We start from the raw sequence: 9,796 nt of genomic DNA, 5'->3' as shown, positions 1-9,796 counted from the left end.
CCAAGTAAGCTAAAATAATAATTGTCACTTATGTTTCTTACATTTTTTTTTTTTTTAAGATTTTTATTTATTCGACAGAGATAGAGACAGCCAGGGAGAGAGGGAACACAAGCAGGGGGAGTGGGAGAGGAAGAAGCAGGCTCATAGCAGAAGAGCCTGATGTGGGGCTCGATCCTGTAACGCCGGGATCACGCCCTGAGCTGAAGGCAGACGCTTAACCGCTGTGCCACCCAGGCGCCCCTCTTACATGTTTTTAGCTTGGGTCTGTTGCCCTTGAATTCTTTCTCCTCCCGACCTTGAAAGTGCTTCAGGGAACTTTCCACTATATATACAGTACCTCTTTGCCAAACAAAACAAAGAACTTGTATCAGTTTATCTGGCAAATGTTCTACTCTAAGATTCAGCAGAACATAAAGGAATCCAGTCGTAAGCAAAGTGAAGAAAGTTCGGTCAGTCATTTAACATTTCCAGCCTAGTATTGAATTGTGGAATCTTATTTTCCAAATAGGGTATAACTTATTTTCATAAAATTTAACTGTTACAGCAAGGTGTTCGATATAGTTCAGATCTATTTTCCTGCGAATTTGTGAGTCAAATTTTACTGAAGTCAATTCCATTAGAGTAAAAATGTTTAAGTAACCAAAATATTTCTAAATGTAAACTAAGGACTCACTTATATTTTATAATATTTAACAGAATTCTGATATAGTTCCTAAGTTTAATATTTCATTTGTATTTTATTATTTTTTAAAGATCTGATTTATTTGAGAGAGNTTTAAATATTTTGTTTATTTATTTGAGAGAGAGCATGTGGGCACGTGCCGGGGGGAGGGGGAGATGGAGAGAGAGAAGCAGACTCCCTGCTTAGCGGGGAGCCCGAGGTGGGGCTCCATCCCAGGACCCTGAGATCATGACCTGAGCCAAAGGCAGGAGCCAAAGGCAGATGCTTAACTGACTGAGCCACTCAGGGGCCCCTGAAATCCTAATTTTTTTTTTTTTAAGATTTTATTTATTTATTTGTCAGAGCACGCACACAAGCAGGGGGAGCAGCAGGCAAAGGGAGAAGCAGGCTCCCTGCCGAGCAAGGAGCCCAATGCAGGACTTGATCCCAGGACCCTGGGATCATAACCTGAGCCAAAGGTAGACACTTAACCGACTGAGCCACCCAGGCGTCCCTGAAATCCTAATTTTAAAATACCTTGTTTCTTCTGCCTTAATAATGATACTTACTATTGATTGTGCTTAAATTGCTTAATGAAAGAAACTTTTGGTTACTTCAAAAAATTTTAAAACTTGACTGCTTAAAGAAAAAAACAGCTCAGAGTTTTATCCCAGTGTAAATTGTAATTGGGGTTTTTTAGCTCAAGTTTATTAGACTCCTAGAATCTCTGAATTGCAAGGACTTCAGTAGTCATCATTCAATCCTGTTCAGTGCAGAAATTTTGCCTGTAGTTTTCCAAGTAAGCTAAAATAATAATTGTCACTTATGTTTCTTACATTTTTTTTTTTTTTAAGATTTTTATTTATTCGACAGAGATAGAGACAGCCAGGGAGAGAGGGAACACAAGCAGGGGGAGTGGGAGAGGAAGAAGCAGGCTCATAGCAGAAGAGCCTGATGTGGGGCTCGATCCTGTAACGCCGGGATCACGCCCTGAGCTGAAGGCAGACAGGGCAGACGCTTAACCGCTGTGCCACCCAGGCGCCCCTCTTACATGTTTTTAGCTTGGGTCTGTTGCCCTTGAATTCTTTCTCGTCCCGACCTTGAAAGTGCTTCAGGGAACTTTCCACTATATATACAGTACCTCTTTGCCAAACAAAACAAAGAACTTGTATCAGTTTATCTGGCAAATGTTCTACTCTAAGATTCAGCAGAACATAAAGGAATCCAGTCGTAAGCAAAGTGAAGAAAGTTCGGTCAGTCATTTAACATTTCCAGCCTAGTATTGAATTGTGGAATCTTATTTTCCAAATAGGGTATAACTTATTTTCATAAAATTTAACTGTTACAGCAAGGTGTTCGATATAGTTCAGATCTATTTTCCTGGGAATTTGTGAGTCAAATTTTACTGAAGTCAATTCCATTAGAGTAAAAATGTTTAAGTAACCAAAATATTTCTAAATGTAAACTAAGGACTCACTTATATTTTATAATATTTAACAGAATTCTGATATAGTTCCTAAGTTTAATATTTCATTTGTATTTTATTATTTTTTAAAGATCTGATTTATTTGAGAGAGAGAGTGAGCGAGAGAGAGCACAAGCAGGAGGAGGGATGGAGGAAGAAGCAGACTCCTCATTAAGCAGGGAGCCCCACGAGGGGCTCGATCCCGGGACCCCAGGATGGTAGTCTGAGCTGGAGGCAGACGTTTAACTGGCAGAGCCACCCAGGTGCCCCTAAAGATTTTATTTTTAGGTAATCTCTACACCCACCATGGGGCTCACATTCACAACCCCAAGATCAAGAGTTGAATGCTCTACTCGCTGAGCCAGCCAGATGCCCCCATCTGTATTTTAACTAAATAATCATATATATTAAGCTTTCTAAAAGGTAATGTGTTATCCTAATTTGAGTTCTTAAGTCTTATTAAGGTTATGATGGCTACCTGTTTGTGAAGTAATAGGGTAAGTGATAAAAATACAGTCAAGAAGTATCATTTGGTGACCAGGGCTTCTGCAAAGTTTTAGAGAAAGTATTACTTTTGTGTTTGAGTGTTCAAGGTCACATTCTAGGGGCACCTGGCTGGCTCAGTCAGTAGAGCATACGACTCTTGATCCCGGGCTTGTAAGTTTGAGCCCTGTATTGGGTTTAGAGATTACTTAAAATCTTTAGGGGCGCCTGGGTGGCCCAGTCTTCACTTGGGCTCAGGGTGTGATCCCAGGGTCCTGGGATCGAGCCCTGCATGGGCTCCCTGCTCTGCTAGGAGCCTGCTTCCTCCTCTCCCATTCCGCTGCTTGTGTTCCCTCTCTCGCTGGCTGTCTGTCAAATAAATAAAATCTTAAAAAAATAAAAAATAGGGGCGCCTGGGTGGCACGGCGGTTAAGCGTCTGCCTTCGGCTCAGGGCGTGATCCCGGCGTTANGCATAAATAAAAAAAAATAATAAATTAAAAAAAAATAAAAAATAAAAAAAAAGTCTTTAAAAAGAAAAAAAAGGTCCTATTCTAATCCTCAGTACTGTCATTTTACATACCTTCTGATGTCCAGTGGCCTTAATTCATTAAAATTCGAACTCCATTCCTCAGAAGAGCTGAACACAGCTTAGGTTGTTNAAAAAAAAATAAATTAAAAAAAAAATAAAAAATAAAAAAAAAGTCTTTAAAAAGAAAAAAAAGGTCCTATTCTAATCCTCAATACTGTCATTTTACGTACCTTCTGATGTCCAGTGGCCTTAATTCATTAAAATTCGAACTCCATTCCTCAGAAGAGCTGAACACAGCTTAGGTTGTTAGAAGTATTTCTGGCTTTAGAATTTGGGCTATTATTTAAAAAACTTGTTTTAAAGGTTTACTTATTTACTAGAGAGAGACAGTGTGTGTGCTTATGCACTAGCAGGCTGGGGGAGGGGCAGAGGGAGAGGGAGAAACTCTCAGTAGCTTTGCCGCTGAGCTCAGAGCCCACCATGGGGCTCAAACTCAGGATCCTGAGATCAGGACCTGAGGTGAAATTAAGAGTTGGGATGCTTACCCGACTGTGCCACCCAGGTGCCCCTAAATTTGGGTTGATTTTTTCAGTTGTCATTAGGGTGGCTGAAGGGAGGTGGTATGGACATTTAAATCTACCATGCTGCTGATTTCTTCTGAAGCACAGTGGGGACAGGAATTAGGAAAATACCTCTTAGTCAGTAGAAAAAAGCTAAGTGTTTCCCAGAAAATCCAGGATTATCTCAGCAAAGCAGTGAATGCTTGAGTATGATTGAGGAAAGGTGATCTAGTGCTGAATTTGGTCAGAGAATTCTCTGCACGAAATGAAAGTACGTGCTGGGAACATTGGAGGATTTGACTCCTGAGGAGTGTATAGACAGACCTACAGCGGTTGCCCTTTGTCATTTTCTTCGCTTTTCTTTACTTGTAGATCTACGAAATCCAGAGGCAGCACTGTCTCCCACCTTCCGCAGTGACAGCCCAGTGCCTACTGCGCCCACTTCTGGTGGCCCTAAGCCCAGCACAGCTTCAGCAGTGCCTGAACTAGCCACAGACCCTGAGTTAGAGAAGAAATTGCTACACCATCTTTCTGATCTGGCCTTAACATTGCCCACTGATGCTGTGTCCATCCGTCTTGCCATCTCCACGGTAACGATCTGATAAGGCAGGGTTGGGATATACCACTTCTTTGCTTCAGTTCATGGTCAGTGTCTTATTTCCTTCTCCTCCCCTCTTTCCCTAGCCAGATGCCCCTGCCACTCAAGATGGGGTAGAAAGCCTCCTACAGAAGTTTGCGGCTCAGGAGTTGATTGAGGTAAAGCGAGGTCTCTTACAAGATGACGCACATCCCACTCTTGTGACCTATGCGGATCATTCCAAGCTCTCTGCCATGATGGGCGCTGTGGCAGAAAAGAAGGGCCCTGGGGAGGTAACAGGGACTATTGCGGGGCAGAAGCGGCGTGCAGAGCAGGACTCAGCCACAGTAGCTGCCTTTGCTAGCTCTTTGGCTTCTGGCCTGGCCTCTTCGGCATCAGAAGCAGCCAAGGAGCCAACCAAGAAATCAAGGAAACATGCTGCCTCGGATGTTGATCTGGAGATAGAGAGCCTTCTGAACCAACAGTCTACTAAGGAACAACAGAGTAAGAAGGTAGGGGTACATGGAAATGCTTTCACACATATACTTTGTTTTTTTTTTTCCCCCAAGATTTTATTTAAGTAATCTCTACACCCATTGTGGGGCTCAGACTTACAACCCCAAGATCAAGAGATGAAAGCTCTACCAAGTGAGCCAACCCGGCGCTCCTCACAGACACTTTGAATTACAGCTTTGATTGGGAGGGATTTACCCCTAGGGCGAGGAGCAGTTCTTAGGGTTGAAGATTTAGAAAAGTGGTTCTCAACTGGGGATTATTTTCCCCCTTCCATCCCCCAGAGAACATTTGGCAATGTCTGAAGACATTGTGGTTGTCATGACACACAGGAGTGCTACAGGCGTCTGGTGGGTAGAGACAAGCAATGCTGTTAAGCATCCTACAATAATAGTAGGATAGTCCCCATACAACAAAGAATTACTTCACCCCTGATGTCAATAATGCCAATGTTGAGAAAACTGCGATTTTGAATGTTTGACGTTGGAAGAATCATCAGGTAAACGGAAGAGGAACCCAAATATAGGAACAGAGGGAGATGAATGAAGATGAATACTGGAAGGTAGTTACATGGACCATTAATTATGGAAACTGATGATTAAACAGTGTGAATTGGCAGTTAACTGTGATTCTGAATATAAATAATGGACTCATAAATTCTTATCCATTTGGTACTTCTAGATGTGCAAATATGAACTGTTGCATAGACTCAGCTAAACAGTAAAGTGCTTAGTACTTGGTTATGTAAATGTAAGTGGTTTTGGTGGGAAGGATTGCTTTCCTTTTTTTTTTTTTTTTTTTTTTAGATTTAATTTATTTGACAGAGCCAGTGAGAGAGGGAACACAAGCAGAGGGAGTGGGAGAGGAAGAAGCAGGCTCCCAGCGGAGGAGCCTGATGTGGGGCTCCATCCCAGGAGGGGATCGAGCCGAAGGCAGACCCTTAACGACTGAGCCACCCAGGCGCCCTTGAAGGATTGCTTTCCTGGGGAGGGGAAGTTAATTTAATGCTTAGCAGTAGGAACCAGGCTTCTTATATTTTAATTCCACCCAAAATGCAGATCTGTAAGAAAGGACTGAACCCATGACAGATCTCTTCTCCTAGGACTCCAATTTTCCCATATTAGGTTAGCTCATTCACCTCTTAGAACAGGACATTGTCAAGTAGAATTTAAGGAGGTGGTTTAGGACTCATTTTATCTGTAAACCCTTTTAAGTCTAAGGCTTCTTTTGTCACAGGTCAGTCAGGAGATCCTAGAGCTATTAAATACAACAACAGCCAAGGAACAGTCCATTGTTGAAAAGTTTCGCTCACGAGGTCGGGCCCAAGTACAGGAGTTCTGTGACTATGGAACCAAGGAGGAGTGCATGAAAGCCAGTGATGCTGATCGGCCCTGCCGCAAGCTGCACTTCAGGTGTCTTGGGAGGGAGAGAGGTGGGGTGGGTGGGGCTCCCAGAAGCACTCATTCCTTCTCAGCACATTCCTTCCAGTCACTGGGGTTCCGTCTTTGGTCCTGTTACTAAATGGTTTTAATGATTTGTCTTAGACCTCCAGATTCTGAAGATGTATTTTCAGTAGTAGTGTTTTGTGAGAGGGAATATAGACGGTGCTCCCAAATAGATGTGAGATTTTTAAAAAATAATGCCCCTTTCTTCTTGCATTAGCCAGGCATCTCTGTCTCTGAGGCCTAGTAGAAGTTAAAGTTCTCTGGAAGGATGATCTTAGTAGAAATAGGAATGTGGGCTCTTAGGTCAATGTTCTGTTCAGCCTTAACCAGCAAGCCTTTCTTTCCTGCCCTAAGAAAGTTGTCTTTGCTCAGAGAGGAATTAGATTCTTCTTTAGTGTGAATTATGGATTTCCATGTCACCTGCTTCCTTTCTTTGAAAACTCTTGGAGGAAGCTCTCAAGATAAAATTAGGAGAGGGTAATAAAAGACAAAATTTTGAAACAGTTTGGAACTTGAACTATGGGCTCTAACTCTGGAACACCATTTGATTCTCATTCTCCCTTTTTATTTTCCCAGACGAATCATCAATAAACACACTGATGAGTCATTAGGTGACTGCTCTTTCCTTAACACGTGCTTCCACATGGATACCTGCAAATATGTTCACTATGAAATCGATGCTTGCATGGATTCTGAGGCTCCTGGGAGCAAAGACCGTACACCCAGCCAGGAGCTTGCTCTTACACAGAGTGTTGGAGGTGACTCCAATGCAGATCGACTTTTCCCTCCTCAGGTACCTGTCTGCTCAGAAAACTTATTTCAGCTCAGGGACTTCTGAGTAGGGCAGCCATACATGTAGGAAAGCAGGCATCATCAGCAATCTCTCTTGCTGATTGGGAATGGTGTGGGATATACATATTTATAAGGGATTAGGAAAATCAAATGGAAAAAAGGGACTGGGGCCATGAATCTGAGAGTGAAGGAAGGGAAGATGACCAAATACCACCTCATGCAGTGGATCTGTTGTGATATCCGCTACCTGGACGTCAGTATCTTGGGCAAGTTTGCAGTTGTGATGGCTGACCCACCCTGGGATATTCACATGGAGCTGCCCTATGGGACCCTGACAGATGATGAGATGCGCAGGCTCAACATACCAGTACTGCAGGATGATGGCTTTCTCTTCCTCTGGGTCACAGGCAGGTAATGCAGTTCAAAGATATGTAGGTATGGGCAGATATAGTACAGAGTGAGTACTGGGTGGGAATGAAATCTGGGGTTTTCCTAGCCCTGCTATTAAATGTAAGACTAAGTCAGCCTTTTTTGCTACTGAGACGTAATGCCTATTTATAACACAAATGATACCTGATTTCTATTTAATTTCACATTTGTTCCTTGTGAAAGGTAAGGCCATTGAGAATAGATACTGTTTTATGTTTTCATTCTTAGATCCATCCTGTTGCCCTAATGGTGTCTTGCATGTGAATGTTCACTGAATGTCTACTGAAAACACTTCGGTATCTTGAAGGGATAAAAAATACGGACATGAAAGTAGCTGTTTAACCCTTTTCTTTTAGGGCCATGGAGTTGGGCAGAGAATGTCTGAATCTCTGGGGGTAAGTAGCGATCATTGTGTTGCTTTCTTTTGAAGGAAATAGAAGCGTAATTGCTGTAGTTGAGATGTATTCTCTTCTCCCAGAATATTCCCTGTGAGTCCTTTCCTCTGTAGAGTAGATGGTACTACCCCCGAAACTGTGAAGGCCTGATTAAAGCCCTAGTTCTCTTTCTTATGTCCCACAGTTACGAGCGGGTAGATGAAATTATCTGGGTGAAGACAAATCAACTGCAGCGCATCATTCGGACAGGCCGTACAGGTCACTGGTTGAACCACGGGAAGGAACACTGCTTGGTGAGCAGCAGTGGGGCCCAGTTCAATAGGTGGAGGAGAAAGAGGAATTGTTGGACTTCTTATTGAGAAAAAGTTCAAATGCTGGGGGTTCCGTAAGGTAATCTGTTCTCTGTGGTGAGCAGGTTGGTGTCAAAGGAAATCCCCAAGGCTTCAACCAGGGTCTGGATTGCGATGTGATCGTAGCTGAGGTATGTGCTTCCCCAGGCATCCAAACCTTCCACGTTATTCAAGTCAGGTGTGTTCCAGGTTCATTTGATCATAAATATAAATGGAAAGGGCTAGACTTGCAATCTTTGGTAACTTAAAAGTAACTAGAGCCTTGCTTTCCTAGGTTCGTTCTACCAGTCATAAACCAGATGAAATCTATGGCATGATTGAGAGACTATCCCCTGGCACTCGCAAGATTGAGTTATTTGGACGACCACACAATGTGCAGCCCAACTGGTAAGGCGACCAGGACATAGTAACCCTCCTGTTTATGGTCAAGGATGGATGTTAGTAGAGCTTTACCTCTTATTTCAATAATCTAAAAATGGGCTTGAGAGGCTTCATAAGACATCCAAGCTGGTATTTAATGTTTGATGGGGCTCTGCAACATTCACTGGAGACCCAACAGGTTTTAAGACTCCAACCACTGCTCTCCAAAGGGTCTCTACCGAAGAACTGCCTCAGTTATTCTATGGGATGTATTGAATCTGCCCCCTGGTGGTGAAGAATCCACTTACTCTGTCAACAGTTTTAGCATCTTTCATACTGTTAGAGCTTTGAAAGACATGTTGCTAGCATTCTGTTTATCCAAAGAATACTAATTGGCAGCAACTTTGTGAAGTATGCCTGGTTAGGTGTCTGTTATTAACCCTTAGGTGGTACAAATCCAGCCTGTTCTAACACAAAAATCTGTGCCCAATCCCTAACCAGTCATACTACTACTCTAATATTCAGGTCTTCTTAAAAAATTGGCATGAATTTTAGGTGAGATGATAGGCAGCCTTAATAAAAGGTATGCATCTTTTAACAATATTAAGCCTTTTAATTCCAGGATTTTTTGGTTTGCCCCTTCTGTATCCTTACTTCAGGATCACCCTTGGAAACCAATTGGATGGGATCCACCTACTAGACCCAGATGTGGTTGCCCGGTTCAAGCAAAGGTATCCAGATGGTATCATCTCTAAACCTAAAAACCTATAGAAGCATTTCCTTACAGAGCTAAGCACCTACAGCCATGGCTCTGCAGGCTGCACGTGAAGAGTAATATTTGTACAATAGTTTTTCTTCCTTATTTAAATAAAAGTTTGTATCGTAGTTGGGATTTCAAGGTCAAAATCTGGCTCTGTCACTTAACAGTGTGTGATCTTGTGTAACTTCTCTGTCAGTAGGATTTCTTGTATGTACGCTGGGAGTGCTACCTGCCTCACTGGGTGTTAAGGGTTCAAACTATGAGTGCACAGAAAGCATTCTAGTGTTGAGTATACCGTGTAGGACCAAAGTGATTAGCTCTCAGTACTACATGAACGTCGTACTCAAGAAGGGGTTCTCTGGGACAGCTATTTCTGAAGGTAAGGTTTGATTTCACTTAAGGTTATCATCGTTAGGACTGACATGCTCTAAATATTTGTTTACTCTTTTACAGCTGTGTGGCTTTGCTTGTCTGTT

General features: G+C 42.6%; 1 protein-coding gene across 1 annotated transcript in view; it reads left to right on the top strand.

The window, feature by feature from the left end:
- METTL3 (methyltransferase like 3) overlaps positions 1–9,466 on the top strand; it is a 20,081-nt gene extending 10,615 nt beyond the window's left edge. Inside the window, exons 2-11 of the mRNA XM_002927814.4 lie at positions 4,072–4,289; positions 4,384–4,788; positions 6,026–6,201; positions 6,811–7,027; positions 7,250–7,437; positions 7,812–7,850; positions 8,035–8,143; positions 8,266–8,331; positions 8,475–8,587; positions 9,220–9,466. Of these exons, the coding sequence (XP_002927860.1) occupies positions 4,072–4,289; positions 4,384–4,788; positions 6,026–6,201; positions 6,811–7,027; positions 7,250–7,437; positions 7,812–7,850; positions 8,035–8,143; positions 8,266–8,331; positions 8,475–8,587; positions 9,220–9,331 (1,643 nt within the window). The 3' untranslated portion in view covers positions 9,332–9,466. The remainder of the gene's footprint in view (positions 1–4,071; positions 4,290–4,383; positions 4,789–6,025; positions 6,202–6,810; positions 7,028–7,249; positions 7,438–7,811; positions 7,851–8,034; positions 8,144–8,265; positions 8,332–8,474; positions 8,588–9,219) is intronic.
- Positions 9,467–9,796: the final 330 nt, after the last annotated feature.

Source organism: Ailuropoda melanoleuca, chromosome 20 (genome assembly GCF_002007445.2).
Source record: "Ailuropoda melanoleuca isolate Jingjing chromosome 20, ASM200744v2, whole genome shotgun sequence".
NCBI classification, from domain to species: Eukaryota; Metazoa; Chordata; class Mammalia; order Carnivora; family Ursidae; genus Ailuropoda; species Ailuropoda melanoleuca.
This window is presented reverse-complemented; position numbering and strand designations above follow the sequence as displayed.